The sequence below is a fragment of the Colletotrichum graminicola genome (genome assembly GCF_000149035.1).
Source record: "Colletotrichum graminicola M1.001 genomic scaffold supercont1.31, whole genome shotgun sequence".
Classification (NCBI taxonomy): domain Eukaryota; kingdom Fungi; phylum Ascomycota; class Sordariomycetes; order Glomerellales; family Glomerellaceae; genus Colletotrichum; species Colletotrichum graminicola.
Window position 1 is genome coordinate 212524 of NW_007361035.1, and position 26206 is coordinate 238729.

At 55.3% G+C, this 26206-nt stretch overlaps 5 protein-coding genes across 5 annotated transcripts; 2 read left to right on the forward strand and 3 right to left on the reverse strand.

The window, feature by feature from the left end:
* Window positions 1–4273: 4273 nt before the first annotated feature.
* Window positions 4274–4836, reverse strand: GLRG_07452 (uncharacterized protein; the record flags this gene model as incomplete). Its single annotated transcript, XM_008098137.1, has 2 exons — window positions 4274–4501; window positions 4567–4836. 2 exons carry the CDS (start codon window positions 4834–4836, stop codon window positions 4274–4276), a joined length of 498 nt encoding a protein of 165 aa, XP_008096328.1.
* A 3072-nt stretch (window positions 4837–7908) lies between these two features.
* Window positions 7909–8317, forward strand: GLRG_07453 (uncharacterized protein; the record flags this gene model as incomplete). The annotated part of the gene is made up of 2 exons (XM_008098138.1): window positions 7909–7941; window positions 8126–8317. The coding sequence occupies 2 exons, from the start codon at window positions 7909–7911 to the stop codon at window positions 8315–8317; spliced, it is 225 nt and encodes a 74-aa protein (XP_008096329.1).
* Window positions 8318–10980: 2663 nt separating this feature from the next.
* On the forward strand, window positions 10981–14190 carry GLRG_07454 (SNF2 family domain-containing protein; the record flags this gene model as incomplete). The annotated part of the gene is made up of 1 exon (XM_008098139.1): window positions 10981–14190. The coding sequence occupies one exon, from the start codon at window positions 10981–10983 to the stop codon at window positions 14188–14190; it is 3210 nt and encodes a 1069-aa protein (XP_008096330.1).
* A 470-nt stretch (window positions 14191–14660) lies between these two features.
* GLRG_07455 (glycosyl transferase family 8) lies at window positions 14661–15842 on the reverse strand (the record flags this gene model as incomplete). The annotated part of the gene is made up of 2 exons (XM_008098140.1): window positions 14661–15643; window positions 15833–15842. 2 exons carry the CDS (start codon window positions 15840–15842, stop codon window positions 14661–14663), a joined length of 993 nt encoding a protein of 330 aa, XP_008096331.1.
* A 2094-nt stretch (window positions 15843–17936) lies between these two features.
* GLRG_07456 (ATG C terminal domain-containing protein) lies at window positions 17937–24272 on the reverse strand (the record flags this gene model as incomplete). Its single annotated transcript, XM_008098141.1, has 4 exons — window positions 17937–17954; window positions 18014–22105; window positions 22227–24014; window positions 24099–24272. The coding sequence occupies 4 exons, from the start codon at window positions 24270–24272 to the stop codon at window positions 17937–17939; spliced, it is 6072 nt and encodes a 2023-aa protein (XP_008096332.1).
* Between the last annotated feature and the right edge of the window lie 1934 nt (window positions 24273–26206).

Here is a 26206-nt window from a genome sequence, read left to right on the forward strand (position 1 = left end):
GTTGGGCTAGTGTTCGCGGTGCGGGTATCAATGAATTCAAATGTTGGTATATTAGAAAAAGGCGTGGTTGTGTGGTTGATGTTGGTGAATGGTTGGTTGCTTTGTTTGGGTATCTTGTGTTATGATGAGGAGAGAAAGAAAAGAAGCCTCAGAGGGTGGGTGGTTGAGACGGTTATATAGAAATGGGAAGGCATCCAGAAGGGCGCGCATCCCATCCCATCCATCCTTGGTCGACGGCAGATGAGAGGAGGATTGCGATCGCGATCCAGCAAAGCGCCCCAGTCCCCCTTGCAAGCCAGGTCGGCTGGGCTGTCGACGCTGTGACTGACAATAATCAAGGAATCTGCACCATGCCCGTTCGCCTGGGCCAGTCCAACGTCAATGCCTATCCACCTCGTGGCGGCATGGGCCTAGAGGAAAGACGGCATACCTGGGTAGTATGAGGAGGAAAGAGTACCCAGAATTGTTTGCGCACTTACGTCCGCACGTCGTCATAGGTCTTGGACGCAGGTCGTCTCACTCGGGATACAAGCTACAACTGCCAACCAGTCGGAGCGAGGTGTTGTTGGTACGCCGACACGCCTGCTCCGCTCGCTGCCGGTGGACCCATGGCCAATGGGAAGGGGGGACGATCGAGACCCAGTTTGCCATGGCTGGATGACGAGCGAGGCAGGACCTTTGTCTGGGGTGACGCTTGGCTTATTTCCGTTAAGCCTTTTTCGGTTGAAGAGCTATGGAGATCAGTGGCTAGTGACGTCCTAGGGCTGTGGGATGGGCATCAAACGTGGCGAACCTGGGCGATGGGTGCTGGTTGATTTTGGCTAGGCCTGGAGCAAACTGGGCTACCCGCTCAGGCACGCTACCACACGTGGTGAGGGTAGTGTACAAGGGGAAGAGGGGGGGGGGATGGGAGGATGGAATGGGTGCCGGAGCGAGGTGTCGATACCTGGCCTCCCTCCTGTTTGACCTTTTCCCGCTCCGCCACCCAGACTGGGGTAAGTACACTAAGTGCGGCGGCGTTGGAGACACATCATCAGAAAGGAATGGCGTGCCGGTTGCCGCGCGTCGTTGTCTCATGGCGTTTACCTGCTGTAAGACATGCAAAAAGACGCAATCCGAGGCAGCGGACAAACGCGTGACCCAAGCTTCTTCGTGTCCGTCCCCTTTTCTCTCTCGCCTCGCAACTCTTTTCCACTAGGTAGGGTTTGTTGGGGTGAGGTTCAGCAAGCATGACATGGGAAAATGTCAGCCTGGGATGACGGGGCAACATGGTACCGCTCGCTGTGCTCCGCCAAAAGGTTCCACGGAACCAAAGGCAGTGGATTTCAAAAAAGACAAGATGAAAAACCGCCAATGACGCAGCACCGAAGCTCTTCTGAGCCGAGCCCACCCACCCCGCGTGTGGCGCAAGCTACATCATTGGCTGTCCATGTGGAGTCGATCGAGGTGTGGCTTGGGTGGAGGGGTCACCATGGCATGGCTGACATAAAATGGTGTGGCGTCATCTACCCCACAGAATGCGGTCATCGTTCCATCACGTACATCAGCTCCCCCTAGGTACTCTACGTACTTAGTAAGCCTAAGCTCGTGGGACCGTGGCGCTAACTGTAACCTGCTCTGACCTTGTTTTGCCTCATCCGTGACGGCCCCCCCCCGCCTCGACGCAACATTGCGGGGTATTACGCCATGCGGCTCTGATCAGGGCGGCGGTGATGCAGCGTCGGGCGCTCTTTCAGAACTTCAGATGCCAGAAATATACCCGTCTTCCATACGGGAAAGATCGCCGGCGGAATTGGGTCATTATGAAGGGCAATTTGCGCAATTCCCATTCTCCAACCCCCCCGTGTTCCTTACAGCGATCTGTCAACACATGTTCCTCTCCCGCGCAGCCTTGGGGGGGGGGGGGGGGGGGGGGCATATCTCTATGCGTGCGACATGCTACTTATTTTGCCGCCAGAGCTAATGAAGCACGCTATTTTGCCGCACATGGCGCCCGAACCGACTCGCTGGTCACTCGGCTTTTCGAATCCAGCCGTGTCAGCAGAGCCACACAGACGGGAAAACCTGGCGGCCAGGGGGGGGAGCAACTTGCAGGCGTCTAGTCCAGACTCAGGGCGGGCCTAGGGGGGAGGGATGCGCCGCAGTAGCTTGGAAACGGTCTGGGACATCTGTCGTCCCCTTCTCAGCCCGAAGTCTGCAAGTCCCCGAGTATTGCAGCATCTTGGATCGCGCATCGTGGAATTCTAAAGCCATCTCAAACTTGTTTGCCAGCGAAGCTTCTCACGCGGAACCCTAGTGTCCGTAATTTGCTGGCGCAAATGATACAATGGGGCGGGCCCCCCGATCCTTTCCGGCCTAGTCCGTCCCAAAACCCCCGCCCACGGAGAGGCTGGTTTCGAGATGAGGCAGGAATAACATGGGAGGGGGGGAAAGAGAGAAAAAAGAAAACCGCTCTCTCAGCCATGCAGCCCGTTCCGAGGCGCGCTCACGGTCGCGGTCTGGAGCGGTCCAGAATTGCGAGCGAGCTCGAGGGATGTAGTCACGGGAACCAGTCGCGGAGCACAAGACTGTTTTCGGAACGGCATGGCGGCACCGATAAGAGGGGGCGGTCAACACCATGCAGGGGCTCTGTTTGCTGGCGAGCTTTGTCTGGTTGGTTTTGGTTTTGGTTTTGGTTTTGGTTTATTCCCACTTTCTCTCATCTCGCTTGCCACGCCTTTCCCGTCTGTCTTTCGGTCCCCGTAGAAAACCCGCGACGCTTTCCCTGGTTTTCTGACCTTGCCGTCCCGTTGGCGGTTCCCTCATACACCTACGTCATTAATCAAGTCGATACGTGTCTCGAGCCCGAGCGGCCGCGATCGCCAGTTCCATGTCTCGAGCTACCTCCCGATAACAGCCCAGTCGGCCTGGCTGATCGTTGAGCAACGCAGAATCTGCCGTGGTCAAGTGGTCGGCTCTGGCAGCTGAAGATGACTTTGTTCTCTTGGTCTCGAATAACACTTGTTCGCTGTTCGCTGTTCTTCTGCACGACATGGCGTATCTTACACTGCTTTTCATGCAAACAAGTATCGTCGTCCTGGACTGTCCCTCAGAACCATCATATTGAGCGAGAATTGCCAGCCTTTTGAGTGGTTCAGCTTGCTTTCCATCTCGACTAGCAATAGAGTTTGCTTCTTTGTCCGGACAATACACATTGGACATGGCAATGGTTACGTTGATACTGGCTCAAGATCACCGGTCCCCTCCTTTGCGGTCCGCTTTCAGCTCAGAAGCTGAGGCGTCTTGACACGTCGGGGTGACTGGATAGAAGAAATAATAAAAGCGCTTTTGGTGTTGCGCGATTATTATTATTACTTTCTTAAAAAAGGCCCAACAGTTGCAACCAGTTTTGCAATGGAATCAGAAAAGAGATTAGGGGGAAATTAGGGTGATGTAAGAAGAAAAGAAAGATCTTCCAAACGTCAACAACTCTTAGCCTAGGTACCAAGAGCCATCATCTCCACCATTTGTCTTCCGCCGTGGCCAACTCTATTAAGCTTTCATCGTTGAAGCACGGTCTTGTGGGTGCTACCTATCCAGCGGGGAGAGGCGATGCCAAACTCCCCGTGGAAGTGGACCGCATCCCGAAACTTCGCGGCCCGCCGCCGGGGCTTTCCTAGGGCTGCGTCCCGGCAAGAGACCCACTTTCCCCGGATCGTCCAGAAGGTGGGCGGAACCCGTTCCCCTGCGCGAGCCTCTGGCGGTCTGGTGGCGAGTCATCACCCCATTCATAAGTCTTCATAGACTCTGGATTCAAAATAACGTCTAGATTCCCCCTCCTCGTGCGGTTAGAACGAGACTGCGGTTGGTTTTTGAAATCTCCCGCATGTTTTGCGTGGGTTTGTTGCGTGGAGTGCGCTGCATGGTAGTGCACTCACGGTTACAATTGTATCAAATTCGGTTGTGGCCATAGACATAAGACATCAGTAGTGACGAATTAAATAAGAATCGGGTAGGACGATGTGATATTAGGGTAGGTGCTATGATACAAAAGTTGGGTATTATCGGGTATCAAGTGTTCCAGTGAAGCTTCAAGCCATTCTCATACTGTCATTAACACAGAGGGGCATTCAAAAACAAAACGACATGTTCAACTCCTTCATGATACACGTCCCCGTTCCGTCGAGGACGGCGGCAGAGCTTATCAAGAGAAGAACGTGGCTATGATTGTTGGCCCATCATCTCATTCAGCATCTGCAAATGTGACCAACAGTGTGGATCGCGCGCGCGCCGCTTAGACGCGAGAAGAGCGGTACCAGCGGCGGCGGCCGTGGTGGACAGGGCGGTTGTCGGCAACGGCAGTGCGGCGACGGACCCAGAAGAGGCCGATGAGGGCGGCCGCGAGCCAGACAATGGCAGACAGGAAGCAGAAGGCAATGTTGGCCTTGTTGCGACCGCACGCATCACCACGGGGGCTGACATTGCTCCAGTCGAAGATGGGGCCGCAGCCATCGCCGATGAGCTGGGAAGGGGTGTCAGTACGCGGGGATCGCATAACAGATGAGAGAATTGTGGAAGGTAACTTACGTTAACAAGCAGGCCGAAGGCGACGAACCAAAGGATGCTGAGGAAGATGTCCATGGGCCAGTGGATGAAGCTACCCGAGAAGGGGAACAGCCAGATCAGGGCGAACAGCAGCGACAAGCTGGCCACCACAATGGTGTAGATGAAGCGGCCATTGTCCCAGTCTGAGGCGCGAGATGCGTGTAGGTAGGCGCCGGTAATACCGGCGACGATGGCGGCGAACACCAGCTGGGCACCGCGGAGGATGAACTGCACAACACGGTCGAGAGCCATTGTGATTGGTGTGTGTGTATGTGTGTGTGTGTGGTTACAAACTTGAGGTTGAGTTTAGGAGTGGTTGAGATGATGAGCTGTCGCACTGGAAAGTCTGCTGATTTGTTGCTCGTCTGAGGGATGGAGAACAAAAATAGCTAGGGGGAGGGCAACGAGGTTATCTCTATTTATTAACTTTCCGGGGGGGTAATGGCAAGTTGTGTTGTGTCTAACACCAGCCACCCAAGAGAGTCGCATCAGGATGACGATCAGGTGGGAAAGCAGGTTTGGGTAGGTAGTAAGTAGCCCGGCTTGCAAACCTCATCGTCATGCCGTCACCGCCGAGCACAGCAGGCGCATCTGGACCGCAAGTCTCAGTGATTCTTTGTGACTAAAGCGCTGGGCATGGTAGGAAAACCCGGCTCGGAAAAGACTAGAAAGAACCATCATCCAAGAACTGATGCAACGACGTCCAAGTCCCGAGGTGCGGCTTGCTGCAGATCGGCTATACAGCGCAGAGACCCTGCCAAGCAAATCTCTCTTTTTTTTTTTCTTTTTTTTTTAAATCCGGCACCTTGGCCGTGAAGGGAAGGGAGGGGGGAAACTAGGGCTGGTTGGCTCAACGTCACCAGGTCGGCTTCGTGGCACGCTGCCGAGAGCTTGTCTGTTCTTCTTTTCTGCTCGTCCGGGCCTATAGCTCCCCTCCACATGAGGTCATCCTCAGGGAAGTGATGGCCAGATGAGAAACATTGATGGGCTAGCACCACTCCTAAAAAGGACGGCGCTTGCCATCCATCCTAGGTCTTGAGGTGTGAAACAAGCCTTTGCGGAGCTGCGATGTCCTGCGATCCTTGCAGCGGGACAGCAAACCCATACTAGTGTACCCCTTTCTCGAACTTTTATTACGACGGCAGTTTCGGGCTTTTGTTTGCTCTGTGGTACGGCCTCTGTAAAGCCAATGCGCCGGCTTGACGGGCAGCGTAAAGTGGCACGCCATACAAACGAGGCCAAGGCCACTAAGCCAACCAGCACGAGAGATGGCACATCGTGCGAGCGCGGCTGGATGCTCTTGGGAGTTGGACGGGCTCCCGAGTGACCCGATCAGATAACCAGTCGTGGTCGACCTGGATGGATGAAGTAATTATTGCACAGCAACTACGGAGTGAAGAATGGCGGCATGATATTTGCGACTTGCGGAGAAAAGGCACAATCGCTTACGACGTCTGTGGCGACAGCTGTGGCTCAACCGGTTCCAGACTCATCTCGATCAACCCAATACCTGTCACGCGGACAGCGCAGCGCAACTTGTGTGGCTGAATGCTCTCCCCCCCTGGTCTGGCGATCCAAGCGACGGGGAAAAGATTTCTCGAATGTCGTCGTCCAAGAGTCTCATAAGACGGGAGGTGTGTGAGTGTGACGTCATTCTAATCTCCAAAGGGGGTGGGGGGGGGGACTTGGTACGTTGCCCAACCAGCTGCAGCTGCAGCCACACGGCTCACATCTGCCTCGCACCTCTGATGCTGTCGCAATCCGGCAAATTGAGTCCAATCTCTTCTCCTATCGTAGTCCATGTTGCATTGATTACACTATGTTTTCGACGGATCATGCCGGACAGCCAGGCACCCGGTGAGACTTACATGTCGACGTGCTTGCTTTTTGGGCGCATCGCTTACGGCGCCGTGGGAGGCAATCTACCTACATGCAGCCCGTCGCAGGAACTAGAGACACACTAGCATGCCGGCCGGTACTTGGGCGTTAGACGTTGGCGCTGGTCTTCAACCGGTGGATTTGCTCGATCGGGGGGTTGCCGTCTCGATCTGGCTGGCAGCGAGGTGATTGTGCCATGCGTTGGTACCACATGGCAGCTGGCCATCTTTCTTGTCACCCGGGTGTCAGTGGGTTACTTTTCAGGCCGCTCGGATCCCCACTTCGGCTCCGACTCCGCTGACCGGGCTCGGTGACTTGTGGGTCCTTTTGTGTTGGCACTAGTTGCAGGCTTCCCGACAGTCTCGGCAACCCGCAAACCTATCTCCCGTGTGGGTCCAGAAGCTAGAACATCACCTCCCACGCCTTGACCGAGCTTCAAAAAGATGATAGGAGCGCTCTTGTTCTCCATTTTCCAGGCGTGCATCATGTTGGTCACCTCCGTGGTCCGTACCGGTAGGTACAAACGGTAGCTGGAAGCCGAAAAGAAAATCAAGAAAAAACACGAACAAGCATTGACAGTTCTGCAGCCGCGACATGTTTTTTTTTTTTTTTTAAGCAGCAGCAGATAGGTCACGTGGTCAAAGATATCTACACGTCCGTCACAGATCAGGAGCATCTGAACTCGACGCCCTCAGTCCCGGGCGCCGGCCCAGCCTTCGGGCGATGAGTTCATGTACCGCAACGTGGTGCACCAGGCCAACCTTGTGCCCACACTTTCTGGCTTACTGGAACTTCCCATTCCCTGGAAGAACGTCGGCGTCTTCATTCTGCTTACATTTCGGTTCAGCTGTGCATGCTTTCATGCCTCACTTGGACCCAGGAACCCTGTTTTCCACCGCATTCCTCGGTTTCTACGGCTATGCCCTTGTTTCAGCAGCCGTGGAAGAACGGATTGTCTGGCAGTACGTCGCCTTGTTGGCCGTTCTGCTTCAGTGCCCAGTGGAAGGCCCTTTCTCCCCAGTTTACTGGTTTCATTCGCATGCACCGTAGGTGTGTATATGCGATGTAAGCTGACATCACTGCAGGAAAAGCCCGCGTGGGATAGCACACTTCTCGACCGTCGTGCTTCTGGGTCTTTTCTGCCAGCAATGGAACTCAGGCGGGCCGGGCGCGCCCGAAGCAGTGTTCCGTTCATAGTTCGCTGCGAACGGGCTCCTCGTCGCCGTCACGATCGCTTCTGCCAGTCTCACCTTGCAAAACAGATTGAGAGTCATGTTTACCTGGGAAAGAACGGTTTTAGCCGCCATCATCGTCACATTGGGCTTGGTGACATTTGTCGCCAAGCTGGCGTCTGCGGTCAAGGATGACCCCGACAGCCTTGGGTTCGTCCATGCACATGCCGAAGCTCGACTGTTGGATGTCGACGTGGGCTTTGTGCACAAGACGATGTCTACGGCCCTCCGGCTTGTCGTGGTCATGGTATTAGCCAGGAGATGCTTCGGGGGGTACACCGTCAGATTCACTGGTAATATGGGGCCAGAGACACCAAAAAGACAGACTTTGTGCACAGTCCAGGCTAAGTTATCCATCCACAAGCGCAGATGTCCTCTATGCATTATTCGGCCTCTTGCAGCTCTACTCTTTGAGATTATCCCGTATGTAGAATATCCCGCTGTTACTCTTCGGACGCGCCGTGCATGGTCTCGGTGCCGCGGGACTCATCACCCTCGTCAACATCTGCATCTGCGACCTGTTCTCGCTGCGTGGCCGCGGCCTGTACTTTGGCCTCAGGTCCATCGTCTGGGCCCTAGCCAGTGGCTTGGGCCCTGTCCTCGGCGGCGTCTTCACCGACTGACGACGGGGAGGTGGTGCTTTTGAATCAACCTCCCCATCGGCTCCGTGGTCTCCGTCCTCATCTTCTTCCTCCTGCGCCTCGACACCGCAAAGACCTCGGTGCGTGAGGGCCTGCGCGCTATAAACTAGGCAGGCACCCTGATCGTCATCGGAGGCGTCCTGATTGTCTTGCTGAGCCTCGAGTTTGGCGGGCACATGCACCCTTGGCACTCTGCCGTCGTCATCTGCCTCCTCGTCTTCGGCATCGTCTGCGGTGCCCTCTTCGTCGTGTACGAAGCAAAGTGGGCCAAGTTCCCCCGTGGGCGTCGCTGATGAAGGTCACCAACGTGGCGTTCTCGCATCCGTGTTTCGACGACGACGATGAACACGTTGACTGTACGTGGCCAAACAGTCTGACCTGCGACGCCATGCGATGGAACTAGGGGCCCAGCTTCTCGCGGATAAAGTAGCCCCGGGGCGACCATAAGGATCCGCCACGGATGCCGTTCTGCCTATCCTGTCACGTCTGGAGGAGGCCTGCGCTGCCGTGGTGGTGGGCCTGGGACTCCTTGTGGTAGCATTGGAGCAGGTCGAAGGCGGCGAGAGGAAACAGCAGAGCAACGTCGTCTCGATCTCGCCGCCGGCGCTGGCAGAGATTTGCACGTGGAGGAGACAGACCACCTAGTGTAGTAGCACAGGGCATGGCGCATAGAGGCGGACCACATCTCCGGCCATCACAGGAGCGCCCGGTCTTGGTACATTGATTGCAGCTGGGCCGCGACTCATCGCACTTGATGTGTCGTACTCTTTGGTTCCGTGGAGCAGTCCGGGGTTACCTATCTCCTCTTTCACCCAGACGTTAGGAAATGACGAACCGGCATACACCTCAGCCATTGGTTAATCGTTCATGTCGTGAAAATTGTTTCATGGTTTCATAATGGAGGGTGCTGGATGCTGCTCGTGTGCACAAGAGGAGGCGGTGTTGCTTGTCGTCAGCGTCTTTGTTGGACAGGGTCGTTTGACTCTCTCTATCCTTGGAGATACAGATCACCGGAAGGAAAGTAAATCAGCTTTGTTTGCAAATACGACACACACTGCACCTGAGACTGTAATGCCATCGCTAAATGTCGTTGCTGAATGTCGTCGAAACCAGGGGTTTGATTGGCCGCTTCGTCTATTAGCCAATAACAGCTCCTGTCTCTAGTGTGTAGTGTTCCAATGCATAAACCCTTATAATGATATATAAGGACCTATATGGTATATCGAAATATTGCCCTCTGTTAGCCAGCTTCCTCACCTATACCATGCCTTCCCTTCACCTGATGGCCCTCTCCATTACTATACCCTTTTTACGACCGTTTTATACTTTTAGCCTTTATTAGTAAATTTTCAAGCACATCTTCATCGCGTCTCCCAAGTGCTACATCAGCCAGAAAATGACGGCTTTGTGTAGCTTGCCAGGGAGCGCTTTCTTCTTTGTCGTATACGCCGCCGCAGCGCTTCCTCGGCTCCTTTTTGGCATTCGCTACAAGAAGTGGGGATTCCTCGTTGCCATAATCTTGGGCCTCGTGCTAGAGATAATCGCCTATGTGGCCAGTCAGACTACACCACGCTCAAGACGTATACCGACAGTAAGCTTGCAGCAGTGTCCTCCGAAGTGGCCACAGCCGCGACGAGGAGAAGAACCATCGCGTACATCGGAGCTGACTAGAATCGACCATGTACATCATGACCATCACCATCGGGCCTGCCTTCTTCAGCGCCGCCCTGTACCTCAGCCTCGCGCGCATCATCCCTGTCTTTGGCGCCTCCAACTCTCGTCTCTAGCCGCGCACTTACACTATCGTGTTGATATTGTGTGAGTTTGTTGCTCTGGCACTACAGGCTGCCGGTGGCAGTCTCGTGACCGGCAGTTATCCGCTGGAACAGGACACGTTTGACGCCAGGCTTGGAGTCCTGCGCAACGGTCTAGCCTCTCACGTCGCCGGTTTGCTTGCGTTGGTCCTCCTGGCGTCTGACTACACCTGGCCAGTACGGAAGAACCGAAGTAACACGTCCGAGGAAGTCGACCGACATCATCTACAATTACGCTGCACGGAAAGATCTATTTGGCTTGGCGGCATAGAGAAAGCTTGTTACGATTCCGACCCGGAAACGAACCTATAGAAACCTACGAGGTGTCTGAATGTGGAAAATTTCATCAAATGTAAGAGAGTTGAGTCATTGCTGTCACACTCCCAAGTAGTGCATGTGTATTAGTTCCAGGAATCAAGTAGTCTCTCTGCATCCATTCCCTAATATTTGGTGGTTTAGGCCGAACGGCGCATGCTTCCATGGCAAAGCTTCAGTTCGGTTTCCGATCGGCTAAGTGTGGGCCCCGGGCAGCTCAGGCCCGTGTACGGAGATCCCTACGGCACCTACCTAGGTACCCATGGTGCTTACATACCTGCCTAACCAATTGCCAGATCACCTGGACCCACACCTTTCATAGCGCTGTTCTCTCTGCTAGGCAGGCAGCAACCCCCACACTCACCACTCCAAGTAGGTACTGTGCCTACCTACGGATACATCCTACTGCTCTTGTCGCGTCGTCGCGCTCTCAACCCCACACCATCTACACCATCACCGTCATTACCATCGAACAGGTACCATTACCGCAATGCGACCGATGCTGCCGCTGCCATCATGACCCGACCGGCCAAACAAGACACCATTGTCATTTCCGATGACGAAACAGCTTCGGAAATTGATGGGTTTCAGCCTCAAAGCAAGAAATCTCTTGGGAAACGTAAAATCGACGTCGGCTTCGAAGAGAAGGAAGTCTGGGATGCAGATTCCGACCTAGAACTCCCAAAGTCCAAGAAGCGCAAGGGCCAACGTGCTACCGCCAGAAATGGGCAGAAAAGCAAGCCCAAGGGCCGATCACCCAAGAAGAGCGCCGTCGTCAGGGTCGACGTCGACGAAAGCGATGGGTTGGATGACCTTGACGTGGCTGAAGCGCCCGACTACTTGAAGGAGCGGAGGAAGGCGTTCGAGAAGAACCGCGAGAGACTGAAGGAGGCCGGTCTTTTGCTGCCGCCAGACTACTCCGACGTCGTCTTCTCCGAGCATGATCGACTCAACATGCTGGAGCGCCGACCCAACTTCGACGAGAGCACAAAGATCAAGCCCTGCCGGCCATACCAAGATGTCGAGCTCGAGTATTCGGCAGGAATCATCCCTGCCCCCATTGCCCAGTACCTACGAGATTACCAGATCGTCGGTGTCAAGTTTCTGCATCGTCTCTTCGTCTACCAGAGAGGCGGCGTGCTTGGCGATGACATGGGTCTCGGCAAAACGGTGCAGGTTGTCACATTCCTCACTGCCGCCTTTGGCAAGACCGCCGACGAGCGCGACAGGAAGCGTCTAAAAAAGATTCGTGACATCTCTGGCCGCTGGTACCCGAGGATCCTGATCATCTGCCCAGGATCCATCATCGAAAACTGGAAGAACGAACTGAATCGCTGGGGTTGGTGGAAGGTCGACGTCTTCCATGGCGCAGGGAAAGAGGATGTACTCTCCACGGCCAAGGCCGGACGGACGGAAATCATGATCACCACTTACACGACCTACAAGAACCACAAGAGCTTGGTCAACACGGTCAAATGGGACGCCGTCATCGCCGACGAGTGCCATCAAATGAAGGAAAGAAGCTCCGAGGTCACCAAGGCCATGAACGACATCAACGCGCTCTGCCGTATTGGCTTGACGGGCACCGCGATCCAGAACAAGTACGAAGAGCTTTGGACCTTGTTGAACTGGACGAATCCAGGCCATTTCGGCACCTTGAGCGAATGGAACAACACCATCACCAAGCCCCTGACGCGAGGCCAGTCCCACGATGCGACCTTGGGTCAGCTACGAGACGCCAGGATCACTGCCAGAAAGCTTGTCACTAACCTGCTTCCCGGCTTCTTCCTGCGCCGTATGAAAACATTGATAGCCCATCAGCTACCCAAGAAGAGCGACCGAGTCGTCTTCTGCCCGCTTACCGACCAACAACGGGAGGCGTACAAGAACTTCATCAGTAGGCCTGACGTGGAGCTTCTCCGCACCCTCTCGGACCCCTGCGAATGTGGCTCGGGCACTGGCCAGGGATGGTGCTGTCGGAAGACGCTCGAGGACGGAACATCGTGGCAGTCAATCATCTTTCCCTGCGTCACAACCCTGCAGAAGCTATCGAACCACCTCACTCTCCTCATCCCTGCAGGAGGAGGCGACCAAGATGACAAGTACAAGAGGGAAATTCGCGCACTCCAGACCTGCTGCCCAGAGACGTGGCAATACCTCTACCAGAACAGAGATGCCATCTTGAACCTGGCCAACCCCGAGTTCTGTGGGAAATGGAAGGTCTTGAAGAAGCTTCTCAAGTTCTGGCACGACAGCGGCGACAAAGTCCTTGTCTTCTCCCACAGCGTCCGCCTGCTTCGGATTCTACAGCACCTGTTTCACAACACCAGCTACAGTGTCACGTATTTGGATGGCTCTGTCTCCTACGAGGACAGGCAAAAGGCCGTGGATGACTTCAACTCCGACCCGACCCAGTTTGTCTTCCTCATCTCGACCAAGGCCGGTGGTGTAGGCCTGAATATCACGTCTGCAAACAAGGTTGTCATTGTTGACCCTCATTGGAACCCATCGTACGATCTTCAGGCCCAAGACCGAGCGTATCGAATAGGCCAGGTCCGGGACGTCGATGTCTTCCGCCTGGTGTCCACAGGGACCATCGAGGAGATTGTCTACGCCAGGCAGATCTACAAGCAGCAGCAGGCCAACATTGGTTATACAGCATCGTCCGAGCGGCGGTACTTCAAAGGTGTGCAGCAGGATTCTGAACGCAAGGGGGAGATCTTCGGCCTGGAGAACCTCTTCACGTATCGCGAAAACCAGCTCGTGATTCGTGACATCGTCAACAAGACCAACATTGCCGAAGCAAAAGCAGGAACAGGCATCGCCATGACCACCGTCGACATGGAGAAGCTCGCCAAGGAGGAGGAGCATGAGGGAGAGCTTGGCGCCCTGAAGCGCGACCCTGCCGGCTCGGAGGACGGCGACATGAGCCAGCTTGCCGCATTCTTGGCCGGGAAGAACACCAAGGCCGGCGACTCTGCGAAAACGCAGCAAGCAAAGAGCGATGCCGTCCAGGCCATCCTGTCGGCCGCAGGCGTCGAGTACACTCACGAAAACTCGGAGGTGATTGGGACATCCAAGGTCGAGGAACAGCTGTCCCGCAAGGCGGAGATGGCGGCCAGCTCCGACGTCGACGGAGAGGGCGACAGCGCTTTGTTCGCGGACAGCCAGGCGTTTGATGCACAGGCACAGAAGCTGAAGGGATTCTCGTACGTTTACAACCCCCCCGAGGATGTCATGCGGCGACAGTTTTGCTCCATGGCGCGCGAGTTTGGCTTCGCAACCGCGATCGAGTTCGCCCTGGTCGTCGGCAGTTGGACGCAGGCCCAAAGGCGCAACTGTCTCGATGCGTTCTACAAGATCCGCGAGGGCAAGCTACTGGCCGAGGAGACTGTCAAGGCCGAGACTGAGGCCGAGCAGGCTGCCGCCGCTGCTGTCAAGGAGGAGGTTCAGAAGCCGGAGGGTGGTTTCAAAAACGAGCCGGAGACGAAGGTCGAGGAGACGAAAGACAGCCTAGTGATTGTCGATAATGATGCCGAGACCGAGGAAGAGGACGAAGACGAGGCCGGTATCGTCCATACGCAGAAGGACGTGGTCAACCAGGGACCTGCCGAGACTAGTGAGGCCATTAAATCAGAGAAGGAGGCCGTCAAGCCAGAGATCGAAGCCGACCAGAAGAGGACGTCGGTCTTCATCTACGACACAGACGACACGGACGAGCTTTGAAGGCGTTTTTGAGGCGGATACTACTGAACGGATAGGTACCCCGGCGTTGTTTTGTGGCTTCTGGGCACATTTAGCCCCTCCACGTCCCTTGTTTGAATTTAAGTCTCCCTGCATGCACATGCGCGAAGGATGACGATGCTCAGCGTGGTCAACCGATACCTGGGGTATTCATTTCGGTTAATCCCATGGGCCGGCCCTCGATCGGGCGCGAGTGTCTAGAATATCCTTTCCTCTTAAACCATTGATGCAAAAAGCCCCGGTCCCCCCCCCCCAAAGCAATGAAGACGGGGAAGGGAAAAAAAAAGAAAAAGAAAAAGAAAAAGAGAAAAAACACCCTTTCCCACCCCTGAAAAGAGACATGGCAGCGAGCCTGTTGTGTATCCTCGTATTAGTTCTTGACACCCGGCCCCCAACCCCAAACCAAAATAACACATGCGCGCGCGCATGCACACATTTTCGCAGGGTTGCCCTCAAAACTCGTCTTCGATGCCCCTCGCCTCCTCCTTGGCCTTCCTCTCCCTGTTGTAGTCGACCCACCAGCGGTGCGACTCGTCGGTGCCCGTCCACTCGCCCGTCCGCGGGTCGATCTCGTCCCATGGCTTGGGGGCGAGGATGTAGTGGACGTTCTTGACCTCGGCGTCGCGCCAGACGGCGTCGTGCACGCCAGGCCAGCGCATTGTCTTGAGCGCGTTGTAGACGTAGGGCAGTGCGACCCAGCGGCCGCGGTAGAGGTCCGACAGCAGACTCTGGTCGGCAAAGTCCATATCCATGGCGCCTTGCTCCATGTGGCGAACGATCTGCTCGAACAGCCGGCGGGACGGGTTGACGACCTGCAGGCCGCCATTCATGAAGCCCAGCGGGGACTGGGAGACGGGGTCCGGAGCGGTGTGCTGGGCGGCATGGGGATTAGCGTGCTGCGCCGTGAAGGCGCAGTTGTCGGGGGTCCAATCGGGAGGGTAGTGCGGCTTGTGGAGGGGGTTGCAGACGCAGGCGTGGCCGGCGGCGAAGACGCGGGTGCTCGGGTTCTTGACGGCGAGGTCGTCGAGGGTCGGGGAACGGGGGCTGCCGCCGATGGCGGCGCCGGGGGTCTGGTCGGCGGCGAAGTCGCCATCGTCGAGCTGGAGGTCCATGAGCTCGTCCATGTTGCGGAGAACGAGCATGTCCGAGTCGAGCTGGACGACGCGGGCGTACTGGGTCAGAGAGAAGGGGGAAAGCTTGCTCCAGCAGTCGTAGAAACGCGGGTCATTGGAGTAGTCGCGGCCTTTTGTGGGGAGCAGGTACTCGATGCGCTGCGCGGGGATGCCGCGGCGCTCGAGGGCGGCGAGGCCCTTGGCCGGGAAGGTGTCGGTGTAGAGCGCGACGAGGGGGTACGCCGAACCGGACCTGACGAGGGAGTAGTTGAGGGTGAGTAGGCCGGGCAGGTAGTCGAGGTTGGTTATGAGGGTTGTCCAGACTGTGCGCGCGCGGGGGAGGGATTAGCTTGGTTCAAGTCGCGCGTATGGTTCGCGACGATGGGCCGATAAGCAGAAACATGCGAGGCGGGGAAACTTCCAACAAGCAAGTGACGAGGGTCAGAGTGAGAGTGGATAGAAAGGTAGCAAGGGAAACCACAAACCTTTGTCGGAATCAACGGCACGCCTACCGTCCGACATATTGGCGGTGGAAGCAATGATTGCGACTGTGACTTGTAAGTCACGAGCCTAAGTGATGCTGCTTTGTTGCTTGCGACGATGACGACAACGACGACAACAGCGGCGGCGGCGGACTACGAATGCGCGGGCACACGTAGATTTGGCGGGGCAGACTCCGGTGGTGGAGGCGGGGTAGATCTGTCAGGGAGAAGAGACAGATGCTCGATGTGACAGAAAGATGCAGGGTTTGAATATTGGGTCGGCCGGGATGTTAGTTGTCGACAGGAAGGCTTCCTCTGTAAACAAGACTCGTGCGTGTATGCGCGTGTCTCTGATCCCGGGGTATGCGAAGCTCAACTTAGAGTGGGCAGATGGGAGAGGGGAGAGAGAAAGAGAGAGAGCGTGTGTGTGTGTGTGTGTGTATGTGGAACAGGAGGGGAAGTGGAAGAGAAAGGGAGGGAAGAATGAGAAAGACGATTCACAAGATTAGAAATGGTCTTGAAGATTGAGCTAGTATCCCGTTGCAGGAGTCCATGTCAATTTGGCTCCAAAAGGGTCAACGAACAAGCAAATAAGGAAGAAAAAAATGGCCCCCCCGAATGGAAAACAACCCACGAGTCATCTGTGCGATGTGGCATTGGACGACGCGATTGGGAAAGATTTGGTAAACTAGCCTAAGCCCACCCCGAAATAGGAACTTTCCACACCCGAGATCATTTCCCATCCTAATCCGAAGCGGGAAGGAACGCGGTTTGCTGATAAATGGTGAGGAATCTCGATCGGCCAGTGCTTCGATGATGACGCCATCGGGATTAGACATCGATATCGATATCGCCGAGGTAAGGTATGCATGTAAGAACAATCCCGGGTGCTCCGACTCTGCCCCCCCCTCCTTGTATCTTTCCCACTCTTTTCGCGCATGGATTAGCATTGCGCATTGAGAGATTGTCCATGTCGAAAGAGGAGGGGGGGTGGTGGTGGTGCAATTCGCCCTACGACGGTACTCCGCTCCCTTCAGATGGGGCTTCTGCAAATGTAAGGGTCATAGATTAGCCCATTCAGGTTGACGTAGAATCCAGGAACAGACGCGCCACCTTATCGTAGGTATAGCCCTTCCGTCTGCCTTCGCATTGTGAGAGGCGCAAGTGATGTGATTTCCTCGCATCAGCCCTGCCGTTAGTCTCTCCAGTCTGAAGCACGTGTATTTCCCAACATTCCCAGAGTTGCAGACCACTTTCACCTTTTTGTTTCGTTTGGTGTGTGTGTTTTTTTTTGTCCAGCATTGGTTGCATTTAGGGCCGGTTGTTTCTTCTCTTACAGGGTTATTCCTCACCCTCCCTTGGAAACACCAGCATGTAGATCGGACGATGGATCCAATGGCGTGTCCTTACCCCCCCTCTCAATCCTAGCCCAGCACATGCCTCAGAGCACGCAAGTGGGGACTTGAGTTCCGAGTGTCTGGCCCAAGGAACTCCGATATTCGTCGCGGAGACTATCCAATTCGTCGAGACGTGGGCCATTTAATTGCCTTATTGAAATTGTCCAAAAAGTTACATTTGCTGCTTGTTGAGCCCGCTTCACGTTTGCTTGTCCAATCTTCCACATCACCGCTTCTCAATTCAGTACAAATCAGTCAGTTCGTAAAGTTGGTTCAATCTTGGGAGAAAGTAGAGTCCACCATTCTTTCTTACCCTAGGTACACCAAGTAGTTGGTTACAGAAAAAAGAAAGCCTTTCCGTCCGACTCCTCCGATAACCCTAAGCCAACTCAATGAAGCAAGTCGAGTTCCCAGGGTGCAACAAGCCATGCAAGATATCACGGGTGGCATGGCGTCTCCTGGTGTCCTTGCAGTGTAGAAAATCTCAGCTTGGTGTCTGAAGAAGATAGAAAGAAAAAAAGAGAGAGAAAAGACGTGCCCTCCTTCGCCAGTCTATGATGCAGTCTTATGCAGTCTTATGGGAGTCGTCATCGTCGTCGTCTTCCTAGACAACAAACCCCGTAAAATCAAATTCGGGACGGAAATAGAGGGAAGAAAAGAAAGAAACACCTTCAATGACTGGTTCCTGGTATCCGGTATGTTTATTCGTGTGCAATTCTTAGCACTGGAAAACGGGTCTAGTGTCGCTTGTATTTCTGCTTCAAAGTCAGCAAATCGTCTTCCGTCGAGAGGCCCGCGCGACTGGACGACTCACCTCTTCGGCTCTGCGCCTGTTCTGCGGATCCAGGCTGTTTGTTGCGCCCATCAATGTCTGTCCGATCACCTTGGTGGCCCCGATGGCCGGCCGGAAGATGATGGTGGGCGCCCGCTTCCACACTGCTTTGGCGAGACCCTGCGCACTCTGGCTGTCCATGACTTCGCCCGGCACCGCAATGATGGCATCGCGGGCCATGTTGAGGTCTCTTGTCAGGCTCGAGTAGCCTCCACGCAGCCCTTGGATCACGCCAGTCGGCTGATCCGCGTACAGAGAGATCTGCTTCTTCTCCTCTGGGTCGAGACCCGCATCCTCCCACGTGTTGTCGGCCTGCGGTTTGTTCAGGAGACCCTCGGCACCCTGAAGCGCGTACTGCGTCCCGATGGCTAGCTTGGCTCCAAACTTGACCATCTCCGTGCCCGTGGTGCGAGCGAACGCCGCTGCACCCTTGCCGATGCTGCGGACGATGCGGCCGTCCTTCTTGTATTCCTTGATGGGCACCTCGATGAGTTCCTTGAAACCGCTGCCAATATTGACGATGCCGCGGACCGGCGCGAGGCCAGCGAGCACCCCGGCCAGTTGTGTGCCCTTTACGTCCGGCATCCATATATCGTTGAGGATCTTGCCCATCCTGTCAAAGCCTGAGACTCCGTAGATGATGGTGTGCCGCAGAGTCAGACGTGCTTCGTCCAGAATGATGAAGTTCATAAACTCCGTGGTGCGGCCCGACTTGAGCCCTGCATAGTCGACTCGCTTGGGTTTGAAATCCAGCTTGACGGGAATGTCGTGGACCTCGACACGCTGAAGAAACGGCACGTCGCTGCTCGAACTATGAACAGGAGCGCTGTCGTCCTTGAACTCGAAGAATCTGGTGATGAAGTCGAGGGCGTCTTGGTCGACGTGGAGTCGCAGCGGCAACACGGTGACCCGCAGTACCATTTCCGAGGCCGCAAGGTCCGGCTGGGGCTTCACGTTCAGCAGTTCCAAGTGGGCCATGCTGGTACCCATCTCTCGCTCACCAGCATCTTGGTCGTACGTGGCAAACTTCTTCCAGGTCGAGGTGGGGACGTGGTCAAAGACGTCGAGGTTTTGGATTCGCACATCGATAGAACTTTGCGTCTCACCAGAGTTGGGAGGGAAGGCGATCAGATCCACGTTGACTCCCTGCAGCTCGAATGTGATCTTGTGATGCTTGCTTCGGTTCAGTCTCAGCCTCTTCTTGGGCCTGGCGCCTCCCGCGCGACTCGTCGTTGTGGTGAAAGCGGTGGTTGCGAGAGACTCCGTCTCGGTGGCATTGTCGTTCAACTCCTGGTTGACCATTTGCGCAAGCTCTCGGGGATCCTGCTTGGTCGAGATACCAATGTAGATGGAGTTGAAGAGGAAGTCCCCAATGACAGTCTCGTCTTCCTCAGCGTCGTCTTCAAACACAGCGCGGTCCGATCGCCGGCGGCGCTCAAAGGCCTTATTCTCGACATCCTGCACGGCCTTTGAGATAACATCGCGCGTACGTTCCCAGTCGTATCCGTCAAACAGGTTCCAGATTACGTGCACGTCACGGATTGAGACTCGAAGTGGGCTGCGCCCGACAAGTTCCTTGGGTGCCTTGTCATAGCTGTTCTTGGATGAGTTCCAGACCTGGGCTCTACCGTCGGTCTCTGGTCCCTTATCGAAGAAGTTCTCGTGGATTACCAGGTCGCTACCGTCATCCGAATGGTGGGATGCACTAGCGTTGAAGCTGGTCAGCAGTACGCCGTCGTGTGTATCTTGGGTCGTCGTGGCATTTGACGTTATGGAGCCCTCCGCGTCAAAGAGTGGCTCCGACGGGCCGGCATCCTCATAGTAGCGCGAGTCGATTTGGAGAGGGCTGGCGTCGCTCGCCACATCGTATTCATCACTGCCGCCCAGCTCTTGCGCGAGCTCGAAGTCCTTGTCAAAGTCGTAGTCGCCTTCTGCCCTGCCGAACGCCTCCGCCGAAATCGAAGCCAAGAGGTCCTGCACTGGAACGACTGAGGTTCGGTACTTGTTCTCCTTGCTGGGCGGAGTGGGCGGCGTCAACGCATTGGCCAGGGTGATGAGGGTCTGCGTCGAGTCGGCGCACGTCTCCAGTACAAGCAGATCATCACGGAGTTCGATATCGACATGCTTTTCACCTTCCTCTGGGCTTTCCGACACCTTTACGACTGCTTTTGCCGAGGATATATAGCAGATGCTCACGAAGCCTTGAGCGACAAGTCGCGAGACCTGCTGGGACGACATGTCTGCCGACTGCCGGCGGTTCACAGTAGGGCTCGCACCTATATTAGCCACATCGTCAATGAGCAGAATGGAGGCCTTGTTCAGGTCCAGTTTTGCCGTGGTGTCCACATCTTTTGGCAGCACCACTTGAAGCCGAGCATCAGTCAAGGCGATGAGAAGTTTCGAGGGGAGACCAAGGGGGTTCACACCGACCAGGCAATCGCGAAGAACCAAGTCGACCGTCATTGGCTTACTGTTGGGTCGAGCAGGATCTGGCGGTAGTTTGGTGGTCTGAGGCATCTTCCCAGCTAGGACAGTATGTGCTTGCTCGCCGAGATTGGCCACAGAAGCGGCAAGGCTGGCTTCGAAGTCTTGTGGCGTGGCATCCTCCGCGAGCCCCAGCACGTCCATGATCGTTGGCACACGGTAGTCGATCGTCACATCGCGCATCTTTATCTTGATGACAGGCTCCATTTCATCCCCAATCATGCGGACCATGAGCACGGGGCCTTGGGTGAGCGTTCCGGGCGGCAACGTCGTCGACGAACTCACAAGGTCCTCTCGGTGGTTGCGATTCACGGAGATGGCATGGACGCCGAATGCCACCAACGAGGGCACCGTGATCTGAGCAACTTCAAAGTTCTTGAGGTTCGTGTTGAAAACACCAAGTCTTCCGCCGGAATCAAGAACCGCGCCCAGCTCCTTGACCTCGGCCAAGAGCAGAATGCCAGGACGATCGTCTTCAGGGAGATACTTGGCAACGGTTGCCAGTCGTGCAACCTCCTCGCCCAGGGCGGGCAGGCAGTTTAGCTGATGCATCTGGTCAACCCTGACGTTGAGCTGGTCGAAAGTGACTCGCAGGACGCCACCCTTGCGTCGTTGCCGAAGGAGAGTGTCCACCATGATCTCATCGTCGCCCTGATCGAACTTGACTTTGGACGGGATGATGAGCTCCAGAAGCCTCTCGAGATCCTTGTCCTTGGGCGTCGCTAGATACTCGAAACGTACACCTCCAATGTCCGCCGATATGGGCGGGTCGCTTCGAGAGTATCTCACGTAGGGTCCGGCAAGTCGAACCTTGCTGATTGCAAACCCGATGCCCAGCTCTCGGCTCACCATTTTGACAGCACTTGTCTCCAAACCAATACTGCACTCCTTGCCCTTCAGTTCGAGATTAAACCCTCCTATCCGCATGTCAATCTTGTTTTCGGCCGACGCTGACTTGTCGTCGGGATTGATCGGAGCGTCGAAGCGAACTCCACGGGGCTTTGGGGGCGCTGGCGCCGGCGGCTTGGCGGACGGGGACGCGTTCGATGACATGGAGGAGCTCATGTTAAGAAAACTGCTCAGGCCTCCGAACCAGCTAAAAGTCTCGTCCAATCTTTGTAGGTCGAGTTGGACCAGCAGTGGCAAGGTCGTGACTTCTGTCCGGATCGAGTCAGATGATTTTATCACCTTGACAGATACATCTGAGCCAACTGATGGGAACTTGTCCATGACGGAGGCCCGCATCTGAAGGCTTTGGTCAAATGAGATGATATCATCTCTTGCGTAGCCGAAGCGGAATTTCTCAAGATCCATGGTCGTCTCCAGCGCCTTCTTGGAATTCTTGAGGGTTATGCTGAGGTTGTCGAGATCAGTGCGGAGAAGGATCTCTGGCTGCATCTGCAAACCTGGGGAGCCCAGGATTCTTTCCGCCGTGTCGGCAACGCCGCCAAGTTGGTGCAGGAAATGGAGTGAGATCTTTTCAAAAGCCACTTTGATGTCAGGTACTGTGGATGCCTGTTGTGGCTTTACGGTTTCGGTCGTCTTGGAAGCAGGGGTAGTGGAACCTTTGCTCTTTAGTGCATCCAACAGCTTGCTAATGATTATTATAAAAAGAAATAATAAAATAAAAGGTATTAAAAGAGTAAATAACTTAAAACTAAAGGCTATCACTGTCTGGCTCTGTCATGACGGCTTCCGGCTCCCTCGGTACAAAGCTCGACTTCAGTCCTGATGTAGAGTACACCGAGAAGGCCCCCGGGACTTGTGGCGCGACTGATCTAGCGAGACCAAGCGACGCCTGGTTCTGGATCAAAATCGAAGCTTGAGAGTCGGCTGGCACATGCATGTGTTGGTGGAGCGAGGGAATGTACAGTGATATGTTCTGGAGAGATACGAGTTCCTTTACTAGTCTGGTCGGTCCCCTTGGAGTTGCCACATCGTCTGCCTGCACAGGCGTTTCTGTGACGTCGTCGCTTTCGGGGACCATTGTCGGAGACACTTTCGGTTCTCTCGCGTCTTCAAACTTTGAGTCCGACTCGACTATCGACGACGGTGCATTTGGTGGAGAAGGGACTGGCGCGTCCGAGTACTGATGGTTCCCTGAATCGAGCATGCTCACGGCTGCTTCGAAGGCCGGTGGCGACGGTTGGCGCGGTACTAGGCTCGCTATCTCTGCTTTGGGTGAAGTTCCTGGGCTCGAATCGGCATCCCATCCCCCTGGCATTCTGGATCCGGCGGGTTGAGGTTCGGCCTGGGAAAAGGCGCTCATGTACATGCTCTCGGCCTCCTCGTGGGTAAACAGGTGGGACTGTGCCAGATCCTCGCCTCCTTCAGGGCTCGAATGTTGACTTGCGGCGATAGAGTGATGTGATGCTTCAGGTGTTCCAAAGTCGAGCAGGTCGGCTGGCCGGACGCCCTCGATGGGCTGGAGCGAAGGCTCTGATCTCGCTTCCCTCTGGAAGCTGGCCCAGGGAGAAGCACGATCTTCGTTCCCCAAGACGGTCGACTGGGAGATGGGAACATGTGCTCGAGGAAAGAAGTCCTGGTATATCGATGCTCTAGGTGTATTCGTTTCTTCCTCCTCTACTGGCTCCTCTGGCTGGCTCGAGAAGTCATACGGAATGTTGAACGCATCCTCGCTGTCCTGCAGAAGCGCATCGTCAACCTCGGAGAGATCCGCCGAGTCTGTGAGATAGCTGTCTTGCATAGTCGGCCGAAAGGCGCTGTGCCTCGACGCGGAAGCGCGCTCGCTGAACGATGGAGACTGTGAGACGGCGGGTGAAGAAACCGAGGGAGAGCGCGCAAACTGCGAAAAGACGTTTGCTTCCGAGATCAGGTAGGCTCGGATCTTGGACAAGGCGATGTGGCGCTTCCCGTCCTTGGGGACTATTGTGGGCGCACCCTCGTCGTTGTGCGCCTCTGCAGTGACGCCCTCTACATCTATGCGGTCAAGAGCGAGCTGAAAAGTAACGAGCTCCGGTGTTGTCGAATCTGGCTCGACGGGGACCTCAACATCCAACTGGAAGGTGACGCCTCGGATGCGAACCTGGATGCGGTCGACGATGCCTTGAAGGAAGCCGGCTAGAAAGCCGGGGAGGGATAGTGCCTGACCTGTACCGAACTGACTGCCATCGTCGCTCATGGAGCTCTCACTCATGGTCGAGCCGCCAAGGTCCTGTGTTTCGGCGGCCAAAGCATCCTCCAGCCTCCTCTTCTCCTCGGCCAGTTTGACATCTTTCAAAGCAGTATCGTCATTCAGGAACGACTCGGCGAGGTTGACAGAGTTGGGGACTGCCGTGGAGTCTTCGCTCGGCGTCGTCGCCGCCGCCGCCTTGTTGTCTTCGCCGGCGGTGGACACCTTCAACCGCACGTCGACACCGTCGATCTCGATGATTATAGGGCTCGTGTAAAAGTCGACGGGGATGGTGACGTTAAGCTTTAGCACTTTTGCTTTTTGGATTCGGAACTCGACAGGGAGCTGCAGCAGTTGCTCGAGTTTCTAGAAATTTGACTGTCGTGTTAGTCACTTTACTTGGCAATAGACATGTAGGCAAAAACGGTCGACCGCCGTACCGGGCCGTACCTTGAGGCGCACTCCAACGTCCTTGAACTCAGCGGTTGTTGTCCTGCCGAGCGCGAACTGCAGGTTCTCCATGTCCAGCGTCTCCTCATCCAGGAGCTCTAGGCGCCGCAAGGCATAGATGAGCAGGCGCTTCGACAAGGTCGAGCTTCGGAAGCTCTGGAAAATCGTCGCCATGATGGAATCGGTATCCCCCACCCAGGGTGGGTTATTCGGTTCGTGAGAGAGATGATGAGTTGATTCGATGGATAGATCGGTTCGGGGATTCGGAAAAGGATTCGGAGGAGAGAAGCTCGAAGGTACGGTAGATATAGCCAGAATTATTTCCTCAGGCTACAACAGAAGGAACATGCGGCGCTCGTCTCCAAGCGAAGCGGAGAGGCTGCAGTTCACCGGGGGTGGTTGACGCAGTCTGCAGTCACCGTGTTATCAGAAGACACCCGGCCCAAGGCGGGGACGCTGTTCATGGTGTGTTCGTCATCCAAAGATAGGGTTTCGCTAAGGGGGCAAGAGAAAGAGAGAGAGAGAGAGAGAGAGAGAGAGTGTGTGGATTCAACAGAAAGTAGGCCAAGGACAAGGTGAAGGGCGAGTAGGGAAGCGCCAGGCTGAATGGGAGGGGGCCGGGAGGTTAAGGTTGTTGGAGTTGTAAGAGGCAGGTATGCGAGAGAGAGAGAGAGGCCGGGAAACCCACGAGCCTAACCAAGTGTAATTGCAGTTACCTAGTCATGGGCGAAGGCGAACTAAAGATCAGTCGAGGTAAGGTAAGGTACAGGCGAGCAGGGCAGGTAGGGCGGGTACCCCTTTTGGTAGGTGACAGTAACGGTAATGGGCAACCTTGTGCAAACAGTCAGTAGTGTATGTATGGCCTGGACGTGTGTGATGATGAGGCAAGGCAAGGCCGGCACTGGGCTGGGCCGGAGACGTGTAGATGGTGGTAGGGGGGGGCATGAGGCATAAGAATAAGAGGGGGCATGGACACAACCAGATGCACTAAAGACTGTTTCCCCCCCACAAGCTCTCACAGCGCGTGACTCTGGCTGGGTTCACGTCACCAACAGGGTGCACAGGGGTCCTACCTACATTGTATGTATCAGTTGACTTGGTGGTACATAAGGTCTTTATCGATAAGGGGGGAGGGAGGGGAGATGCCAGGAGTGTAATGACCGTGGCTGAAGCCGATAGGACGGTTTGCTTTGTGAGGGGGGCACATTACGTTAGGTACTTGTGACTGGGTCTGATGGAAACACCATTCGAGAGGAGAGGCCCGGGGCCCTTGCACGCTAAGGAATGTCTCTTGTGCTCTTCCGATGATGCAGTGAACCGTGCGTCCCGTTCCAGCTGATTGATGCAGAATCAGCCATGCTTTGCACATCTCCAGCCCTGGCTATCAGTGTCTATCTGCCTTGCCTGTCTGTCTGTCTGTCGGCTGGGCACAGCTGTTCTCTCTTTGGCGTCTGTAATGTTTGTGCATAGATATGTACGAATGACTACCTTTTGTATTAAACAAGGGCTGAACACAAATAACATGCACATACCGCTCCCCTATTTGCATCGCAACGCTCTTACCACGCTGCAAGACTGCCCAACTTTGTTGACGTTACATGATTCGAGTGGCCCTCCCAATCTGCATGGAAAGCTGCCTGAAATGACGTTGGCTATGTATGTGAGGAGCCGTTGGAAATGCCCTTTGTCCGAGTTCAGCCCCCCCTCCCCCACAATCACAACACTCGAGGAACAAAGACGAGCGTTTGTCTTGTTGGCAAGTGTCTTGCATTTCAAAGGGTTTTCACTACCTGCCTACTTCATCCGAGAGAGTGTGAGAGAGAGACGGAAAGTGTTTCAGCTTCGCAGCCCAGTGGTGTTTACGCAGTACATTGGCAAGCAACAGATGTCTGCCTGCCTATTCTTCCCGACAGGTTTGTGAGATGGCTTGGCCCCGGGTTCTACACGTGTGAGGTGCACTCTCTAAGCCCCGGAAGGAAAGAATTAAGCTGTAAATAAATGTTGGAGAATCGGATGACTATCTTTGGCCGTTGGGTCCGTCTAAAACAGAAGAGAATGCAGCCCCAAGGCTTAGCTGGCAGATGTTATGGCCACAACCCCGTCCCCCG